This window comes from Tympanuchus pallidicinctus, unplaced genomic scaffold (assembly GCF_026119805.1).
Source record: "Tympanuchus pallidicinctus isolate F22 unplaced genomic scaffold, pur_lepc_1.0 scaffold15, whole genome shotgun sequence".
Classification (NCBI taxonomy): Eukaryota; Metazoa; Chordata; class Aves; order Galliformes; family Phasianidae; genus Tympanuchus; species Tympanuchus pallidicinctus.
In genome coordinates this window covers 22,988,882-23,011,223 of record NW_026294669.1, presented here as the reverse complement: position 1 = coordinate 23,011,223, position 22,342 = coordinate 22,988,882, and the positions used below count along the sequence as shown (strand labels likewise).

At 43.0% G+C, this 22,342-nt stretch overlaps 1 protein-coding gene across 3 annotated transcripts in view; it reads right to left on the bottom strand.

The window, feature by feature from the left end:
• Positions 1-12,024, bottom strand: part of ITPRID2 (ITPR interacting domain containing 2) — a 40,949-nt gene extending 28,925 nt beyond the window's left edge. Inside the window, exons 1-8 of one of the 3 annotated variants that reach the window (XM_052676047.1) lie at positions 11,909-12,024; positions 11,474-11,772; positions 11,329-11,377; positions 6,369-6,418; positions 5,460-5,516; positions 2,767-2,803; positions 1,513-1,611; positions 782-990 (exon numbers count right to left, since the gene is read on the bottom strand). In XM_052676047.1, coding sequence (XP_052532007.1) covers positions 782-990; positions 1,513-1,611; positions 2,767-2,803; positions 5,460-5,516; positions 6,369-6,418; positions 11,329-11,377; positions 11,474-11,723 — 751 coding nt within the window. In that variant the 5' untranslated portion in view covers positions 11,724-11,772; positions 11,909-12,024. Of the gene's footprint in view, positions 1-781; positions 991-1,512; positions 1,612-2,766; positions 2,804-5,459; positions 5,517-5,841; positions 5,996-6,368; positions 6,419-11,328; positions 11,378-11,473; positions 11,773-11,908 lie in introns of those variants that run through there. The other 2 variants (XM_052676049.1, XM_052676050.1) reach the window with 2 other exon arrangements.
• Between the last annotated feature and the right edge of the window lie 10,318 nt (positions 12,025-22,342).

The following is a 22,342-nucleotide window of genomic DNA, read 5'->3' as shown; positions in this document are numbered from 1 at the left end:
ATAACTGGTGCCTCCGCACCCCATCGAATCTCCCTCTACTTGTATCAAATCCGGAAATGAACACTGTCTAGTTCTATAACCTGAAAGGGATACCGCACAGTTCAAAGAAATGGTAAAAACAACTTTGCAAAGATCTCTAGTAAATGTACAAGGAGAACAGCACGAAAAGCATTTACAAGTAAAAATAAAACACAGACATGCAACTGTAAGTTAATTTACAAAGTACCATCAGGAAAAAGTGTGCCTGTAGATGGACAAAGCAGTTCCAGTAAAATAGGACATTTCAGCTATGCCCTCGTTTCAGAAATACTTGTTCCTGACCTAACAAAGACCCTGTCCAAGTCAACAGCAATACTGGCAGAGACTTCAGCAACTACAAAAGTAGGTCACTGCCGACAGCTTTCACAACTCCCACTCGATTCTAAAGAACAAATGAAAGACATATATTGCTATTAGTTTCATTTCCGTGCTCTAAAGCTGTAACAGAAGACAAGCATAGAAGAAAGCAACAAGAAAGATACAAAACAGAAGGCAATACCAATCAAACAGGATGCTTTTTATTTTTTCTCTCCCCTATAGATCATCTTCTCTCATCCAAGGTGAATATCAGCAGTCATCTCTTCCACATTTAAAAACCACACAAGTCTCACTATGGATTCTGAATGGGATTCGGCCTTGAGATGGTACAGGGTTTTTGCCAGAACACTAGATATGATACCTTTGCCTGAGGTTGTTTACATAATTAAAAATGTTAAAAACTTTACTTCAAAAACATGCTTACTTGTCAAAGCAAAATTTGGATTTTCCACTTCCATGCGTTGCACCTGAGCGTTCAGAAACACTTTGATATCTATCCCTCTGGCAAACGATGATGAGTTAAAAAATCTTGCTGGAATTTTTGAAGCAATATCTGGTTCATCTCTTCCAAATCCAAGGTTATAGAGCACTTCTTCAGGATCTTCTTCATAAAGCTCCAGTAACTCTGAAACACTAGACAAAAGACAAGATGTTTATTGTGTGTGCATCTCCTTTTAGCACACAGTGCCTTCTGTCCAACTTCAGATCAGCCCGCTAGCCAGCTTTGTCTATTGAACTTTTGACTCTTACAGCTCAGTCTACTTAAGGAAATAATTCCGGAGATATCTGCATCTCAAGTTTTGGTTCACACCACCAGAGACACAAGCCCAGACACAGTTCAGATCCAATTCCATTATTTATAAATAAAGGTCTTGCACTGCAAAGCTCCGATCTTAAAATGTTATTAAGATTTCAGACATTTCTAAGGCTTAGGATCAGGCTCATCCTTGTTTACTGCAAACCACAACAGAAAACAAATAGCATTTTATCAAGCAATCAAATGAAAATTCCCTTCTCAGCTACTAAATGCAACAATGCATATAAATCAAGCCAAGTCCATTTAACTTAGGAACAGAAGTAGTAAGTTTTGCCAGCAAAACAGAGCCAAATTCCACTGAACTGTGCCACGACCTTCAAAGCACAGCACTATTTTACCTTGAAACAGTTGCACTGCTTTTTCCAGAGCCTGTAGAGTTCATACTTCTCCCCTTCTGGTGAAACTGAAGTCTCTTCTCCTTCGCCAGCATACCATTGCTGTCAACAAAGCAGAGAGTACTGCGATAAACACGTTCTGTCCAGGGATTTGATTCTCTGTCTCAGAGTAGAGCTACGTATCCAGTGCTGCTGAATTTCTGTTCCCCCTTCAGCATTATCTGGTTTATATTAGCCATGTCACTTATTGAAATACAATAGGAAAAGCGAACCCTGAGACATCTCAGTAAAAACGTACACAGACTAAGGATTTGAAGGCGAATGCAAGCTGAGAAAACAAATCCCTAATGCCCTCAGCCAACCCTCCCTCCATGATCCCACCCTTGCAAGCAGGAGAAGGGAGGCCACCCTGCCCACCACTGGCTCCAGCAGGACCACCTGGCCACAGTGCATCTCTGCCTCACACCCACTGCACCCAGTAGGTGGCTGGGGAAGCTGAAGAAGCTGCAAGATGGAGCAAACAGAAAGAGGTGTTTTCAAGAAGGACTGCAGGACCAGTTTACTTCCTGCATCTGGAAAGAATGCTAGCTAGCTCCTCCACACTCACTGCTACCTCACACCCAAATCCATATTTACACTTGGGAAGTAAGCAATCTTCCAGATGTGAATTTTATCCTGCAAATCCTAGTACCTACACAGCAGGAACAACCACTAAGAAACCCAAGATGATAGAGGATTCACCTAAGAGTGACTCAGGAGGAGCAACAAAGATGCTACCCATACAGGAATATGGACTTCCAGCCAACTTGCAGATTTTAAATATAGCACATTTCATTCAGAAGCTATCCTTAAGAAGCAGAAGCCTCTACTCTGAGAGTTTTTTCCCCACTCCCAAAGGATATCTGCTCCAAAAGGTAAAGCCATTCTTGCCTTGAAGTTCCTGAAGCGATTAGAGACCAGCAAGCCAAAGAAGGTAAATCATACTGTAGTTACCTATAGTTCCTTGCTTCTCTGCTTTTCCCCATCATCTCAAAAATCTACCTCACCTCTGCTGGAAGAATTTAAATCTACATTTTCTGCATTTCATATTAACTGTTCACATGCTATCTGGATCTTCTCCTTCCCTCCCTTTGTAGATAGCCATGTCCTGAACAGGCCTAGCTCTAAAGTAACATACGTGACTTTCACTGCACCCTCTCTCTCAAATACAGATATTTCTTCAAAGTAAAGAGGAAAGAAAAAAAAACAGATGCCTACCACGTTTCCATTTGGGTATCACTCCGCAGATGATTAGCTGCAGGGAAACAAGATGATGTTAAGCACAAACCTCTTGACAACTTCACTTCCCACAGCCAACATGAAAAAGTATCCAACAAGCACTTCTATGAATACTTTCTTTCCATACAAATAGGATTGTCAAGTGTTCCTAGTTTACAGCTAACATAAAGACAGTCCAGTTTACTCAGGCACTGTCTAAAATACAAGCTTGCGTGGACTGTTTACTTGCTGTAATGAATCAAATAAAACTTGAAATTTTGCTTGCAATAATTTAGTAATTGTTGTTTTAACAGAAGATTTATTGCTTTGTAATCAAAGACATAACCAGCTGAAGGGTTTGTCACAATGGAAGGAGAAGAAGAAATTAAGGATGTGGTCAACGTAAGGATTGCTCAGCTGGAAAGAGAAGAGCAGCTGGTGCCCATAGCCAGGTAACTGATACTGTGTACACGAGCCTCTAAACCATCACTGTTAGCTCTGTACAGAAGGCCAGGCACTAGTTCTCTCAGCCATGCAGTCCATAAACAAAAGCTGCACCAAGTCTGTGAAACTGATGGGACCCATCACTGTGCAAGGATTCAAGTGGACTCGAGGAAGGCCAACTATGGAGGCCATGCACATGGTCACCAGCCTCCTGCCAGCAACTCAGCCCTTTCTGAAGCTGCAGAAGCCAGCTCCACATGCAAGCATCCCAGGCAGCATTATTCTTCCAAAATACCAACACCCCCATCAAAGCAGGGAGTTGACCCTCAGAACCTTTGGTTCTCCCAAAGAGGCAACCCAACATTAACAAACTCGCCACATGAGACAGGCAAGGAGCACACGTATGTTATAGCAACTCCTAGAATCAGCTACAAAAAGAGCAAAGGTATGTCAAACACCGCTAGAAAAACCTTGCATCTGCACTCATTGCATTTTCAGGGGAAACGTCAAGAACAAGGAAAACACAGGGACCTTATAACCCCCAGAGACATCAGAAAGGAACTCAAATGTATACGAAATGCAGAAGCTGCATTTTTTTTTTAATTTTAAATATATTTTCATACAGTATGAAAGCAAGCCCATCTACACGCATTAATTGTTGACTAGTTCCAGCTGCTAAACTTTGGGCTCTAACAGCCCAGTAGGGCACCGAGGTTACAGGATCCTGTCCAGTGCCCTCTGTACCATTCTTGCAGGGCTCTGGCGTGTCTCTGGGGTCAGGCAGCCAGAGATGCACAAGGGCAGGCCATTCATACCAGCCAAAGAGGCCGTCTGTACAGTGAGGCACGCAGCACTGCTCTAAGTAGCTCTGTTGTCTGTTGTTCTCTGATGGGAAGCAAAGCCCTGCAGAAGCTCTCGTGTCCTTACACGTGGAAATGAACCAGCAATTCTGGCACTGAGATCTTAGTCACCTGAACAGATGGAAATGGCTGTCTGCCAGAATCATGCTAGAGGATCCCCAAGAACAGAAATCCTCAAGAATGATAGAGGGAAAAGGGCGGGGAGGGAGAAGGCCAGAGGGAAGCTTTCTAAATTGCATTCTTAGTCATACCCTCAGAATTGGGATGACTGCTAGAAATACATTTTCCCTATGAAATCTTCACACTGCAGTGAAGCTAATAAGTGGAAAAGACTAAGGGGAAAAAAAAATCCTACTTATTCTATTGCAGTACGTGAATAACGTGCAGCTTTTCTGTGATTATCACATTAAGGTCATTATCAAATTAACTGCTTTCCTCAGAAGTACCGAGTCTTTAAAAATTAGAGATACCTCTTTCTTCAGGCCCTGTCACACTGCTTCAAAATCACTGACAATACAACTGTGGACAAAAGGGCTTTCTACTATGCAAATTCTGACACTTAGAAAACCATAGTTTAAAAAACTACTGAAAACTGAAGGCTATTTTAAAATTTATTTGTAACTGATAAAAAATAGAGCCTTATTGCTCCTATCCTGCAGTCCACACTAGGAACCAGTTTGAGAGACTGTTTCACGCCATTTTACTTATGGATACTCCTGTTGAAAGCTGCTTGTTTGTGGGCACCTCTGCCCACAGAGTACGGTAGCAAAAGAAGCAAAACCAAACAGGTCCAGTACAAACAGCCACATCTCCTTCCCTTTAAAAAGGGGAAGAGAAAGAAAAGGAAAGGAAGCAGCTAGTGACAGAAGAGTACATAACACTGCTGATTCAAAGGACTTACTCAGCTTTGGTAATTTTCATTTTTAAAAGTGCTCAGCTCTTAATGGGTATGCCTCTTGGCTGACAGAATTGCATTCCTCCTTTCAAAACCCCGCAGTTGCCACTCCCAAGGGTTTCAGTGGAAGCGGTGCATGCACAACTGCCAAGAGTAACCCATGGACAAGACAAACAAGTAGGGGAAAGCACTTCTGCACAGCACCAGTGAGTGCTCAGGGCAGTGCAGCAGCTGTGGGCATTAGAATGTGAGGGCAGAAGAGAAAGCAGAGTTGACTCTGACCTTCAGATTAGATCAGCACATTTAGCAATGGCAATAGCCTAATGAAAAAAAAAGCAAAGCTGCTTGCATTTTCCTATGTGCTCCATGCTGTTTTTTTGGCCAGTTTTATCAACTGCCTTTGAGAAGGAAAACACTGTCTTTCAAAATAAAAATCAGATGACTGAACACAATTCTTTTTTCTCTAGAAAAAGTCATAATCCTGCCACACCCACCTTCGGCTCCCAGGGATAAGTCATCTTCAAAACTTCCTCCATTTCTCACCAGCATGCCTGAAAATGTACAGTTAGCCGTTCAACTACTACCATGATGCAGTGTTTTCTTTTCAACAGCTTAACTAAAGATACTAGCAAGACACTTCAATTGACACAACAGGATATAACTAGACCATATCTACAATCCCTGCATTACTCATACACTAAAAATGCACTAAGTAGTGAGAAGTCACATTTAAGAACTCAGTTTTGGCTTTTTTTTGTTTTGTTTTGTTTTTTTTTGAAAGAGAACAACTCCCGCATTGCTTTATTTTTATGTTCAGAAGCATTCCCACATCAGACTGCGAGCAAACCAGAGTGCAAACCTAAAGGTACTACCTACCGTATCCGCTCCTTCTACAGATGGATTAGCCACCAGACATCTTACCAGGAGGATTCTGAGTCCAGCTTAGGTATTCTCTTCTCTCTCTCTCACTATCCCAGATTAAGAGTTCAAGCAAAGACTTCAGACAAAGTCAGTAACTCCTCCACACTGTGTCACTAACTGCAAATTCTCACTGTACTTTGAACTTTAGTATTCAGACCTACTCAGATAGTAAAATTTTCAGGTGTGGCAACCTGAGTTATTAGACACAGATACTATCTAACACTTGCCAGCTTGGAGAGAAAATTAACAAACTCTCCCATTCAGCTTTTTTTTTTTTTTTTTTTTTTTTTTTTTTTTTTAAGTCTTAAAGTCTCCAGAAAGATTTGAAATGTCTTAGGCACATCTGCTTCACAATGAGAATAGCCCAGTAGTGTTGAGTAGACTGTCGTACCACTGATAAATTGCCAAGGTCTCAGGTGAACATACACAAGAGCATGCTTCTCAGAAAAAAAAAGATCCCAGTAGGTAAAGCCTTTCCTTACCCTTCAACAGTGGGTTGCTCTGCTCATCCAGGGAGGCTCCCAGAGGCGTTCTGAAACCACAGAAGAGATTAATACCAGCTTAAAAACTTGCTGCTTCATGTCCTTCCTTACAGCGTGCAACAAGCTTGTGATAGCAGCAGTTGTCCCTCCCTCCGCCCCCAGAGAACACAAACATATGAGGACTGGCAATAACTTCCCAAGCACTCCCCAGCCCTCTGAACAAATAGAGAAAAGCAACAAAATCTGTTGATAACTGTAGTGCTGTGACACAACTCAGTGGCAAGACTTCAGGGCCACAGCCCTCTCTTGAGGAGAATCACAGACCTCCAAGAACACCCTAAAACCATGAGTATGGGGTATTGAACAGAGCAACTCAACCTCATTTATGTGTCAAAAGCCTTACCCATTTTCTAAACATTTAAAACTTCTTACCATTGATTTACCTTAGGCTTTGAAGAGAGAGGTGAAAAGTTGCACTCACTGGTCAGAAACAAGATAAAATCTTGTCAACTACATTGGCTGTCATGTCCCAGGTGCTAGTATTTTATAGACTCATTGCAGATCTCATTTGGATGATCTCTGCTATCCCTATTCCTTGAAAGTATTCCTTCCAGCGGATTTGCCAAATCTCACCATGTCCAGAATCAGCAGCAGAAATCAAACAACTGACAGGTCCAATCCCTTCCCATGTTCACATGAGATTTGTTGACACTCTCTGGGTATTTCTACACCTTGTATCTGAGACATGTATAACCAGATAGACCTGTCGCCGTTAAGTAGCACCATAGTGCTCAAAACCCAAAACAAAGCCAGAAATATAACACCCATAAAGAAGGGAAAAGAAGCCAATATTACATAGATTTCATTTGGGTTTTTAATTAGACAAGCACATGAACCAGACCACGGAACTCAAAGCAAACAATGCTCTGATACTGTGTTTGTTTTGGTGTCACGGCCAAATTAAGCAAAGAAAATTTGCACCTGCTTTCTCATACATCTTGTACTTTCCAATTGCTTTTCCCCTTCTGAAAACAGTTTAGAGTTTCCACGTTCTGCCTGCTGATAGAGAGCAAGCTAATATTGGCATGGGAAGCGAAGCCAGCCCACAGTGAGAGGCCAGCTCCAGCAGCAGGAGCTCCCAGGTACATCAGTGTGCTGCAGGTGACAGGACAAACCTCACGAACTCAATTTTTGTGTACCTTCCAAGTCAGGGTTTCAAAGAAGTTAGAGCAGGTTCTCTGGACCCTTTCAGCTCCAGTCAGCCCTGTGAGTGCTCTGTGACAGCACCTGTGCCCGCTGCTCACATGCAGGCTGTGACAGGCACCTTCTGCTTCTTACCCCTCCCCTTCCAGCACCTTCACCTTTCCTATACAGAAACTCACTGGTGGTGACTTTGTCAGCCAAGCTCAGGGCTGCACACACTGGCTGGCAGAGAGCAGTGAAAGCAATCACCAAAGCTGGCATTTTCTTTGAGAAATGAAGCTCCATTAGTACTGCAGTGCATTGGCAGTTACAGGAAAAGCAGCTCTGTCAGCTATCCATCTGCTTCTCTGTTTGTGCTCCTGCATACATACACAGCTGCTTTGCATTTCTTTTTTTTAGGAAAAGTGCATTTAAGAATTAGGTGTAACCCAAGCTTAAACAGAGACAAGCAATGACACCCAAATACTGCAGGACAACGTCAGGAGCAGTTCTGCCTCTTGGTGCATGGTTGTTTTCCAGCATCAGGGCCAAGAAACCAGCCCCAGGCACCCCGCAAAGGGGTCAGTTTAGAGGCCACTCTACACACAGAAGTTCCAGAGGAAGCACTGCAGCGTCCCCATCACCTTGATGCTGAGGACACGAGGAGGGCTGGGAGTACCATAGGCCCCAGGGAGGCTAGAGCCATGGGGCTGCTTGGGCAATGAGTCTTGCAGTTTTTCATCTGCATTCCCACATGGCTGAGTCACCTGTTTATTATCACATTAGAACAATGACTTATTGCAGCTCTGGTGCACACAGGAGCGGGATGGATCCTGGGGTGCAGGTGAGAGATGCCACGTAAGCCACGTGCTCCCCGCAGGCCTGCCTGCTCAGCCTCCCACAGCAGCAGGACCAGGGCTCTGTGAGGTGTGTAAATGCCCTCTGCTTAAACCCCTCTGCTTTGAACAGCCTGACTTGGGTAGGAGCAGTGTTTATTTTAAATGTGGACCAAAAAAAACCCAAAAAGCTATCTTATTTCTGAGGCATTTCAAGAACTCATTTCCTGCGCATCTCCAGGACATAGTTCCTAAATACCTCTGACACCCCCCTGAACCACTGGAGGAGTTTAAACACATGGAATTAAAATAGCACACACCATACCGCTGAGTAAAGTTTCTCCATTTGTATCTGTGTAATACAAACACTTTTGTTTCCCTTCTAACCTTACAGGAGTTAAAACTAAAAATCTTTGCAAGCTTTCTTACAAGCCTAAAAATGCCTCATCAAATTGCCAAGGAGAAAGAAAAGAAATGCCTTTCCCAAAACATGAGCAAACCAGATGCTCTGGGTATCATCTCACACTTCTGAAGCCTCTGTAATTCTTGTCACAGTTTGATACATCCTCACTTTTTTGGTTTTGCTGCTCTTGTGCCATGTTTGTTAGTTTGTTTTTAAACAATTCTACACCACATCAAGAAGCATGGGCTATTAAGAGCCCTACCCTCTTCTCCAAAGCAGATGTGACATAGATTCATATGCCTGGCAAAAAAAAAAAAAAAAAAAAAAAAGCCCCAAACTGCTAACATGAACATCATGGGACAGCCAGCCATTCTTTTCATCTTGGTTATAACACTGTTGATGCTTTTGGAAACAGACAGATACATCTTTTAAACAGATCTATTTACGCAGAGGGTTGATACTACTTTTTTTGTGCTACTGCCAATTCAAAACAAAATGAGATCTAAGATGTACCCATTTTCCAATATACATTTCACAAAAGCTTATATAAAATCAGACAAAAATGGGAGTGACTTTTCTAGAAAATACATAACAGAGAAAACACTTCATTTTGGTGTAGCAATAGTTATATTTCTATACCAGGGCAAACTCTTAAGAAAGTGATTGTGCGATCACCCAACAGAAGACCAGCCTGTGAATGTTACCCACACTTTGTAGCAATGCTTCAAAGCAAAAGCAGTGTTATTAAACAATAACTACCTGAGATGACAACAACTGCAAGTTTTCTCATCTACTGTTTTCAAGCATTCTTTTTTAAACAAGAGTATCAGTGGCACTGATGTGTCACTTTTAAAGCTGCTCTCTTTCTCTCTTTTCCTATATACATTGTTATCAAGATAAAGTCTGCTCCGAGTTTCTATACATACAGTCACTTTGCAAGAATGCAAGCTGAATAATCACTTCCCTGCACTTAACTAGCTGCCGCTCCCATGTACACTATATACATAGAAACTAAATTGTTCTCCAGCTTTAAAGCAAAACTGTGCACAACTTCAGGCAACTGGAATGGTACCTCCCACAGGTATGAACAGTATCCGTGTGCAAACAGATGTAACTCCTGCTTCAATAGTTTGGCTTAAGAGATTAAAAAAAAAAAAAAGCTTTATCTTTCTGAGGAGAAAACAAGATTTTTCTGATACTCTCTAGAACAGTAGAACTACACTTAAAGAGACTTCTGTGGAGGGGCTGCAAAGGGTTTCACAAATGCGCATTAACTAAAGCTTGCACTTTTATGTTAGCAAAAGGATAAAGTCACATTTTATTTCCTTACATGTAAAACATGGAAATAGATCGCAGACCAAGATTCCCACATTCTGTGAATATGCTGCCACAGATGCAAACACATTCCCCAGAAGTGCCAGTATCCCCTTTAAACAACAGTTGCTGAAGGACATGAATAAAACAGCAAGCTTTGCATTATCCTTCAACATTTGCAACCATTGATTAAGGTGTTTGTGCTGACAATTTGCAGTTCTGTGCTATTTCTTAAATTCTGCACCAGAATAGAGGGCTGACAGTGCCAGGGAATGTTCTAGATAAAATCCTACACATACAGAGAGAAGCGCTACAGTGGCATTAGGAAGCACTTCTCCCTCAGGGATCTTTTCCCCCTTCACTACTCCATTTTTCCCCTCTCCACTCAAAAAAGAACCACAGATATATAACATCTTTATCCTGCTAAGCTTTTAAGGATATATTCAATCAGGTCTATTTGTAGGGAAATTCAAGAAAATCTCCCATTTTGGCATTCTAGGAGAACAGCCTGCCAGGGCTGGCCATCAAGTTTTGGGGATGCAGTATGATTCCATGCCTTTCGCTGCCAACACCCCTCCCAAGGTACAGCCTACAGACATTATGAAGAAAACTATACTGTGGACACTATGTCTATAAAGCAGTCCAGACCACAATCACAGGAGTAAGCACAGCTCAGCTGCTTACTGGATCAAAAGATCATAAAGGCACAGCTAATCTTAGAGGTAAATCTTTGTCTAAAGCAGTTCCAATGGGGACAAAAAAAAAAAAAAAAAAGAGAGAAAACTTGAACTTCGTTAACTACTGGAAAGCTAAGTGTTTACTTTCGTACATCAGAGGGATGAGAACCCTCGCAGGGTAGCAGGACAGAATAAAGAGACAGGACAAGAGTGGCTACAAGAGGGTTTAAAAGCATTTATGCTCTATGCGATTAAGACCGAAGAACAAGTAACGCAGACAGCATGCTCCAAACACCCATAGCTCATTTTTTGGCAGCACCAGTCACAGACTACGCACGCCCTGTCTCAAGTTAAAGAAGCCCCTCTTCGAGGAACAGAGCAGCTTCCGAAATAACGCTGCCTACCTAAGTCCGAGCCGCATTCCACCCAGCCAGAACGCCTTCAGCCTCGCTACGCGAAGGAGCAACGGTGCCCAAAACCCGCTCCTCCACCGTGCACGCGTTCAGCACCACTCCCCGCAGCCCGCACCGTCCCGCTCCGGGACCCACCTGCAGTCCTTCAGCCATATCGCGATCTTCTCGTTGGGCACGCTGTGGCCTGGGGGCAGAGCAGCAGACAGCCGACCGTCAGTCACCGCCCGGCCGTCGGGGGCGGCCCCGCGGCGTCCCCTGCCCCGCCGCCCCCCGCCCCGACCTGCTTCTGCGGCCAGCGGCAGCTTGCCGCCCGCGAGGTGGTCCCGCTCCCGGTCCTCCTCCTCCTCCTCCTCCTCTTCCTCCTCCTCGTCGTCTTCCTCCTCCTCCTCCTCCTCGCCGCGGGCCAGCTGCGCCGCCGCCGCCGAGAGATCCTCCGCTTCCGACGCCTGCCAGGAGTCCCGGCTCTTGGCCCAGGCCTTCCTCTTCTGGGTCGCCCCCTGCCACTCCTCCGCCGCCGCGGGCTCCTCCATCTCGCCGGAGGGGCTTCACGCCGGGAAGCGGCCGCGGCGCTCAGCCACCCTGCGGGGAAGCGGAGCCGCGCCCGCGCTCAACCACCTCCCCGAGCCGCTCCCCAGCTCCCCCAGGGGCGGCCCCGCGGGTCGGCGGCCCCGACGCCGCCCGCTCGACTCCCAGCGCCCCGTCCCGCCGTACTCACATAGCGCGCCACGGGCAGGCAGCGGCGGAGGCTGCGCCCGGCCGGGCTGCGGACGGCGGCTCCGACTTCCTCATACCGCTGGGGGAAGAAAACGCGGCGGCCACGTGATGGCAGCGGGGCTGGCGGCATCGCCTCCTGCCGGGGCCGCCCGGGGCCGTCGGGAGTAGCACGGCCCGGGGGGACGCCTGCGCTCCTCCGGCTGGGGAGCAGCGGGGCGGGCACGGGCGTGCCGGGACGCTTTTTGCACGGAGAATAGTAGAGCTGGAGCGGAAAAGCGCAAGGAGACAGCCCGAGAGGGAGCATACAGCTTTCTGACTTGTTTAGGGGAGTTTGAAACCAAGAAACTTCTGCTCCGGTTTATAAATAGAGGTATACGGGGACACCGGCAGTACCAAATTAAAACTAGAGATGTGCTTTCAGCGATTTGAGAGCCCCGCACCAGGCACCCCCGTACCCAGTCTGGCCCTGCGCCTGCCGAGCACCCTGTAGCTGACTGCGGCAGGCAGGCGCGTGGGATACCGCCTGGTCAGAAGCAAGTCAGTCCAGGGGAGTATCAGCTTAATAGCGCTCAGCAACTAGATGCATCTTGCTGCAGATAAGGGACTCCAGCGTTATCCTCTTTTTTTTTTTTTTTTTTTCTTTTCTTTTTTTCCAGCTTTATAGCCCGTATAGTCCAAACTTTTCAAGGAATTCTTGTCATTTGTTTACCTCTACAAAAGAAAAAGAAAACAACTTCCCCTCTGCCTATAGGCTATTTTCCCAAATTAACTTAAATTTTCTGAATAGGTCATAAGGTCCTATTGAAATTAAAACAGACAAACAGCAGCACAAAGCGTATTTATATTTGAATTGTCCTTTAAAGTTTTATTGCCATACACATTTTGTGACTGCACTTTTAAGTGCAGGTATTCATTCTCTTAGAAAAAGAGCAAACAACACTCAAATCCTTCTTGCTGATCCTCAAAGCGATCAGCATTTTCCCTGCATGGCAGACATGCGCTCACTTGTATCTGGGCCATGCCCCAAGGCCACCTCTGTCCCCGGTGAGGGGAGCTGCAGGAAGCACACGGAGCCCTCCCCAGCAGACACTGCGCTGAAGCTTTGTGCTCAGCAGAGGTCACAAACAGGTGTATTTCAAGTCCTGGAGCCTTAAAATCAGTTTCCCGAGTTTGGTTCTAAGAATCGAGCACAGCATTGCTCCAGCACAATAGCCAGTATTCGTCATTTGTGTTTATGTGCGGTCTGTTGAAAATGAATCTGTATGGTTAAGTTGCCCGGCTGAGGGCTGCAGCAGAATCCCACAGGCAGTGGAGTGCTATGACATTCTCACACCACAATTGTTTTTCTCCTTCCCAGGGAACACAATAGCTTCTGGGAAGTAACAGTTTCGTTGGCACAGCAGCGGCTGAACAGTTGCAGCTAAAAGCGGCTACTGTCTGCAGTGCCAGTGCATCTTTAAGGAGTTCTTAATCCACAAATCGCTGACATTATTGCCTATAATTGCTTGCCTGTTGTGACAACAGTGGGAGAATGTTTGAAATACAAACAGCAGCCAAGAGCTGTTTGCAAGAGCAGTCCTGCAGCACCCACCACATGCAATTTGGGCTCACGCTTTCACCTTCATCGCATCTGACAAAGTTCCCTTGTAACTCCATATGAGTAACGATTGCACACCCACTGTCCTAAGTAGGTCTTTATCCAAGGGTAGAAATTTGGCAGCTGCTTCTTTCCAGTGCTTGTAAAAAAAAAAAAAAAAAAAAAAAAAAATTGTTTTGTAATAAAAGCTCTAGCTTCAGATGGTAATTGTTAGTTGTACTTCAAAGGAATAAGCAACTGGAAGAAGTATCCCATTAACTCTTCTTGCCGCTAAAATCAGACCAACTTGGTTTTTCCAAATTACTTTTGAAACTATTAGTATTTATATATTAACATAGTTAGGTAAGAAGGAATAACTGTTATAGATTCCTTAAGTCAGTACTGCTATGGTTATAAATCTACCAGGCATCACAGTAACAAATCACAAGATATTTTAAAATAATAATAGGACTTTTATCTTCTGGGTGTCAGCTCTGAATGTATAAATCAATATATAAATATATAGGAACACACAGACACAACTTAGCCCAAAGAATCCCACTAAGTGAAATAACTTATTTGTGAAGCAAAAGGGTTTTGAGAAGGATGCAAATCAATTTTTCCCCCCTAAGGAGTATTCTTTCAGATACAGAATTGTTTTCTTTTGTTTTGTTTTTTTTTAAACACATTCTCTTGCAAACTGAAAAGACATAAATGATGTGTTTCCACAGCTTCCCCTGGGGACTCATCCCAGAACCCACATTCTCTGTGAGCAGCACTTTCCTGCTGTGCTGTATCTGAAGGGTTTCCTGAGCTTTGAGTAAGAGCAGACTACTTCCCTTGAGGGTCTGAGCATTGAGAGACCCTTCACTGCTCTAGTAAGGTTACACAGTTTATCTGTATCCCTGCATATAGCATACCTCAGCCTCCAGATATTAAGTGCATCTTTACAGGCTATCCAAGTGGGCCCTCAGGAGCAAGGTCACAGCCTATTTCTCAATCTGCTACCTCCAACAGAAGGCTCCCCATCACCACTGCCACCCAGTGCCAGAGGAGGGGTAAGCAGGAGCCAGAGAGGTCAAGGCAATTTGCACTGGCCAGATACGGAAGCAATTTCTCCTATTTTCCAGCTCAGAAGAGGGCTAAGCCCAGCCCATCAGGACAGCCATCCTGCAGGATGCACAGGTCAACCAGCACCCAAAGTCCCATTGCAGAAATCCTGCCACAGAGAGGACCCTGTGACCACGTGAGCACACACACACATATGGAAGATTCTAAACTGTGTAATTAGGAACCTGTTTATATCCCAACATAAAACAACAACAAAACCCACAAATTAAACTCTCCAGCTAACTAAGAATGGTTAATCCTGTTTCGGCTGTGAATTCCCTGTTTCCATGAGCTTCCATCCTAGAACATGTTCTCAAGGACACAGTCCAACATGCCTCTGAAGAACAGGCTTAATGCATCTCAGTACTGTGCCTTTTGTCCCATTAAATGCCTTAGAGCAGAGGTACTGTAAGAAAAGCACACATTTAAACTACAGTGAAAACAAGATCATGACAAGAGAAACTTGATACAGCTGCCTAATGTAGGTCTGATTTTGGGACAAGCAGCTCCTGATCAGTGATACATCCTGACTGCAATTGGATTTCCATGGTGCTGGTTTTTTTCCACAAAGAAGAGATGAGGAGCTAACAAACAGATCATCCTAGCAAGCATCCTAACAGAAAATATTTTCTACATAGTAACAGAACTGTGATATTGTGCAGTTATTTGCTTTGGCAGGGGGTACTTAAAGAGCAAGAGAATGCCTGAAGACACACACAGCTCAGCGTCACGTACATTTTTTTAAAGTTTCCACAGCCACATTTTAGTGAATGCACTTCATTAAATTAATCAACTTCTTTCTGAGCCAAAAAAATAAGGTCTGAGGCCTCCGTAACACTATAAATGAAAATAATAGCCTGACAATACATCAGAAACACCTATTGAATATAAAAAAGGGTTGTGTACTGTCTCTTGTGATATTTTCAGACTGATGGCTCACTGCAACATTGGGCAGCTTGGTTTCCTGACTTTTCCATTACCTACCCCACCTCTGCAAATGAAAGCAAATGGCTGAAGATTGATATTTGTAGAGTTCTTTGGAGATGGTGGTTTTGGGAAGGTGCAGATATCTATATTCCCAGCTTTTCCATGTGCCTCTCACTACCCAGTTCCTCTTCCAGCAATGGCAGGAGGCAGAGCAGCCCTTCTCTCTCCCACAGAGCATCCACAGGCCTTTTCCCTGACAGTAGACCTTTTCTTTTTTTTTTTTTTTTCCCCCCACTGGTCTCATAGAACACTTTGCATTATTTTAGTCATTCCAAGAACCTTGCATCTCCATGCTGACAAAGCACACCAAGAGTATCTTCTGTTTTAGACCTTTGAGGATTTTTCTCAGCAAACTTAGAAAAGGAAGCAATGGTTTTACCATGCCATCAGGGATTGCAGAAACCTAAATCAGCTAACTGGGACACCATAATTACTAATGCAGAACAGAGCACCTCCTTGCATCCAGTGAGATATATACATGCCACAAGATATTAATAAAAGAGTTCATAGAACGTTGCTTTTCATTTTTAAATTATGTGTTCATTTTCTAAATTGCATATTTAAAGCAAAATGTTGCAAGTTAAAGGCAGTCACATCTAGAACATCATTCAAGTATCTTTCTTCATAAAGAAGAAAATCCTATGCTGGTTTGGAACAACCACTGTTACTAGACAGATGTTCTTTCTCGAATATATGGAATAGAAAGGATGGAAAGTAACCTGGCAGTTTTACTCCAATAAGTTAAAATGTTCAGACAGACTCTATGGCTTTGCCAGTCATTTTGTTTATGTGAATGATACGCATGATGTTTCTATAAAAGAAACAAATGCATCAGTATTAATTAAAAAAAATCCAACATTTTGGAATAGTCCAGCACTTTAGGCCCTCTTGAAAGCTATTGGTTTATAAGGTGACTTGTATTTCTATGAATTCTTGCAGCATGAGGAAGGAGGAAAAAACCCACTTCCGTGAGGGCGTTTACAAGAACTGTAGCATAGCAAGAGGAAGTTTCTGGAGGAAGAGCCGGATATCTGTCCTGAAGTGGATTACAGCTGTGCCACCAAATCAGATGGAGACAGCTAAGGCCAACTATACGTAAATGTATGAAAGCAGACACCATACAGAAGAAAGTAAAAGTGGTGTTTAATTGTCCAAGATGTAAATGCATTCATGTCTCTGACCTATGTCAGTGGGTAGCTGCAATTTTTGAAGATATTAAGAAAGCAGGCTAATGAAAGAAATGGCACAGATTTAGGATATTGAGAGTGTGCTTCATTTTAATTTTAGAATTAGGTTTGAATTTTCTCATTCCTTATTGCCTTTAATTTTAGAGACTTCCATTCCCTTTTGAGAATCATCCTTATGACACCAGGACAGTGTGGATTAACACATGTATCCTATGCCACAGCATTCTATGCTTTTTTTTTTTTTTTTTTTTTTTTTTTTTTTTACAATTGGAGAACTACTGGACAGTTTTATTTATAATTACTCTTCTTTCTAATCATTTCATTTGTCTTCCTAGTGGAATAGGATAAAAAAAAAACAACCCAGAAACCATAGGAGATTTACCTGCACTTACAAGATCTTTATATTATCATCTACATTCAAAAGAAGCCTATTAGTATTTCAACTCTCATTGGAATCCCTGGCAGAACTATTTAAATTAATTCTTTAACTTACACATACATTGAGGTATGAGTTGCTGTTACAGTACCCATGGCCAAAGAATGATCCAGAGGAAAACAAAGCAAAGGAGTACAGAATATCTAGATCTGCATACCATACATTCCCCTGCAGATTCATTTAGAAAACTCACTAGACAAATTTCTTTGTATTAATTTTGTTTGTTTGGGACTTTTGTAATGTCTTCTGTAGATTTCTGTTGTCTAGTGAGTGACTTCACAGTACGCCCTTCACCATTTCATCTTCCTAAGTGCTATATGAAATATACTGAAACTTGAAGTTAAATTCTCTCTAGATTAGAGTTGGAGTTTTTAATCAGATTCAGAGATTTAGACTGGAGAAATAGGAAAATGATCTCTATAATTTGTTTTTCTTAAGAAATTTTAAAAAAGCACCAAATATGAAGTTGGTAATCATTCCTCATCTGAAAGCCTACACAACATCTCTCCATAAGCAAGCATGGAGGATGTGCCTTCTGATTGCCACCCAGAGCTGAGCTGCTCAGTTTTCAAGACTAGTTAGTTATACAAGTGTGTTGTCAGATATGTATTGGTACCCAATGTACCAATATCATTCATGGGCTTGACTCAGCTCTAAAATTAATGCATTTCCTTTCCTTGGTATATATGACAAATTCCAGAGTGATAATGGTATTGACTTTAAGGCGTTGACCAAGTTATTCTACAATTGCTACTAGCAGTAGAACAAAACACACCAAACTCAATTGAAAACAGTAACAGTTGACAAAGAAAACTACAGCTAGGTTGGGCTAGGCAGTCTTGGTGTTCTCATATTATGTAGTGTAAGGTGCATCCACTCAGTTATGAAACATCAGTTTAAACAGTAGAGCTCAGAGTGCCAGAGGTGTAACATCCATCTGTGGCAAGGGTGGGTAGGGAGGGAAGGAAGAAATCCAGCCTTCAAAGCTCCTTTGAGCTAAGACTTGGCCAACAAAAGATTATCGATTAAACAGCATGAAAGCAGGAAACAAAAGAAAAAGATTATCTACATTTAAAATATTTGTAATTCAATTAAAACAAAATTGTAATAAGAAGAACAAATTTGTGCTTTTTCCTTTTATGCATGAAGTAACTACTTCTGAACTCAAAGCCAGTAAAAGAGCTGTAAAGGACAGAAGACTTCCGTGAACCTGCTTTAAGAGGCATATTTTACTTCATCAACTCTTCCACACCAATCAGTAAAATCTAAAGAAAGATGGTTTCACCCGATTCAATAATTCCTTGATGAGTCAACTATTCTATTTAAAGCCTTTTCTGTAAAAATTTAATGGTCAGATGCTATCATTCTAAAGACGATATTCCAGTCTAACAACTCCATCTTGTTGCATGTATTTTTAGACATTTATAAATGGATCCTGCAGTGTTCAGAGTGCAAGGTATTTCCCCAGCTGACTGGCCAGAGCCCAGTCTGATCCGGTAGTGGCCAACAGCCACTCCTGTCCTGCAGTTCTTTGGTGACTTACGTGAATTCATTTATGTGGTCAACAGAAGTGGCTCCCACTGGGCAAAAGTCCAAGTCATGAAAGTGTCACATTTTGTACTAATCATGTGCCTCATGGCTGTCTGTGGTCCTGGCTGGCAAACCCTTTGTGCAGAAGTCTCATTAACTTTAAACGTAGCTCCTTAAAAAGCACAGAAAGGACTGGCAGTGGTTAAAGTGATGCCAAAAATAGATGGAGATGGAACCTGTGCTGCCTGGAGAAATTACTCCATTACTTCAAAGTTCAAGCTTTCTGGTGCTAAAACAGAAGGCTTTATCTGCTCAGACCTTTTAGATACTAAATTCATATTGCCTTTGGGTGCACTAGTTAATGCAAATTCAAATGCTTCCAGTCTCTGAACTCAGACAGATTTTCCCATCCATTTAATCAATTAAAATACCAACTGAATGTCCAAAAGCAGTACATACACAAAAAAGCCTAATTTCTTCAAAATTGTCTGAGATTCTTTCCCTGCTGGGCAGCGGGAACAGCTGATGTCTGCATACTCCCTGAGGCTGGCTAATCCCAGAGTGCTCCTACCTTCTGCAGCTCTTGCCTCCCACTTGCCTTCAACCAGTGAGCACACCTGCACACACATCGACATCTATGCCTCTTTTTAAGTACTCAGTTGCTTACTGCAGGAAAGGTTGCAGTTATCACACAGAAAGCTGTGGGCAGTAGATACAGAAGGGTGAGAAAAAAAATGCCCTACTAAAGATAAGGACTCCACCATTTATGTAAATAAGTCAATTTAATTTGGTTAGAGCAGATACTACAGAATATAACACCTAAGGGATAAGAACATGAAATTTTTGTAAGGCCTATTGTTGATAAAGAGTGATGCTCTAGACAGTGATGGCTTATTTTGGTGCATGTGCCTCTTTCCATCAAGCTTCTGCCCTCACTCCAGTGATGAATGGGTCACAGTATTTTCATTCAGGGCTCCCTGACACTAGCAAGAAGCAGCTTTTGAACATTGCTCTTAACCCATCCAGGCTTTTCTAGTACTGGAAAACCTGGAATATATTAAAAAAATGTTATGATTAAAACTGTTTTGGCCCACCCACTGTTGAAGGCAGTTGTACTGGATACAGAAACATGCTGTGTTTCCAAAGGTAAGACATTGGAACAAGCTGTCCAGGGAAGTGGAGTTGTTTCTTGACCACCTCCATGGATGACATGTGGACACAGCACTGAGGGATGTGGTTTAGCGGGCGTGGTGGTGATGGGTTATACTTGAAATAGATTATCTTACTGGTCTTACCTAACCTTAATTCTACAATTCTGTTATTCCCTTTCTGTCTCATACTCTGGTGGCTATAGCATACAACAGATCTGGTCTGTAATGTCCGACATGCTCCACATATCAGCTGTCACACTGACTGTCACACTCACAGCTGTTAATCCTGTGCACTCACTCATGTTCACCCCACTTGTACATGCCCCTCTTCATAGTTCAGAGCTTGTACAAAGCTGGAGGCAGCTTTACCTCACCACCAGCTTTATTGACCTGCCTTTCCAATGCCTTTCTTTTGGTGGATGCGTGCACTCACACGCACAAGACAGGGTTACACAGAAAGATTGTGTGTGAGATTTAGAGGTGATTAATCTCACTAAGGCAGCATGGCACTACAGGAAACTTCTTTGCAGAAAGAGGCCTTGCTTTCATCCCGGCTAATGATGAGGGAAGAAAAGCTGTCCCCGTATTTTCAGTTATGGCATTCTTTGTTTTAATGATTAAATGTGAAGGAATAATTATGCTGGCACTACTGAGCATACCACACTTTAGAAGCTCTTTATTTGCCAGTTATTGTTTGTATTATAAATGCTGAAGTGAAATGACGCATGTGCCCTTTTTGCTGTCATATTGTTTGCTTTAACTTTCATTGGATCTAATCCAATGGTACCTTTACGTAGGCTTCTGTATAATTAAGATAGTGTGCAAAGCCTCTGAAAGGAAATCATTAAGTCTCTTGTGGAGAATGCACTGCTTTCCATGTCTGTGCTTTTTAAGAGGATATAAACTCACCCTTCATCAATTAACTTCATGATAGTCTAAGCATACTTCAAATACAAATCCCATACTAGGCTTCTAAAGAAGCTTTCAGTGAAGTCACATTGTGGGCTACAATTCTCTGGTTACAAACATGAGTTTCTTGGTTTTCCTAATTGTGAGGCATTTGTTTCTTAGAGGAAAAAAATACTTTGGAAAAGTTTGTGATTCCCTCTCCCTCAGAAAACACTTCACATGACATTTTTAGGACCTTACAGGAAAGTGTATCAAAACCAAAGAACAGCTCACCATCTTTCTGGGCTACTGCTGCTGGTACCTTGGTTAAAGATGCTAAAGCCAGAAATCAAAAGCACAGGTATGCTACCAGGGGGAAGATGAGTGATTTACCTGCTGAAGAGGACAAAGGATCATGAAGTTTTACATTTGTTTGCTCACACATAGTCACAAACACAAAGCTGAAAACTTCCCACCACCTATCAATAGCCACCTCTTACTGCTCCCAGCCTGGGGCTGCCACCTGTCCCAGGGTGATCTGCCCCATTTGCCCCATGCACAGCTGCACCAAGATGGATCCAATCCTGCTCTAAAATCAGAGCAATGATAATTCTGCTTTGCAACTCAAAGCACGCTAGCCAAAAGATCTTTAACTAGTGCTAGTGTATGAATCCCCTGTAGACCACTGCACCATTTCTCTCCAGCATCACCTCTTCCCATCTTACCACAGAGGATGTACATCTGCCCTGCATCTAATGAGTCAATCAAGTAAACACCAAAATCAAGCTGCACCCATGATGGGAGAGAGCAGCAGCAGCAGAGCTTTTCCCTCTCATATAAGTTCAAGTTGCCATCGTTAAAAACTAAAATAAAGATGAACTGCAGGGGAGAGTTGAAATCTAAAGATAATTACAAAAGTAAAAATGAACAAAAATACAGCATGCAGGTACTAAGTATATTTGTAGATCAATGCACAACAGTAAGGAGTGGTGAGTGAACAGGCATTCAGTACCTTTTTTTAACCTAAGACTAAACAGTAAGTGTATTAAACCTGGAACTACTTGACTCAACATGCTTTAGCAAAAATTGTAATTAAAAAACCCGATTAAACAAGGTTCCATTCCCACACACAGCTCCACCTTACTGCCTTGGCAAAGCTGGTGCTGGTAACACCCTTCAGCTAGTTCTCTCAAAGCACATTAGCAATTAATAAAAGCAGAGTAGAGGAGTTCATGTTTGTTTCCAATACATGGATGGTGCTTAGGGCATCAGTGCTGTCTGACAAAGGGTGGTGTTTCTGAAAAAACACTAAACTGGCTCCATGCACTCTTATTTTGTTTGTCCTGAAGGGCAGTGGAGCCTGCCCAGTGCCAAGGACTGGCATGGCCCAGCAGCCCAGAGCCCCCTCCTTGCCTTCTTCTGCAGGACAAGAGCCCTTCTGCTTCTCACAAGGTCCTTGCACTGCCAGCAGCTAACTGCTGATCAAGCAATCCTACTGTGGAAGTCAATTAGAAAAGGAAAGAGACTGCTCTAAATGCAGATGGCTTTTTTACAGCAATCAACTGTAGCC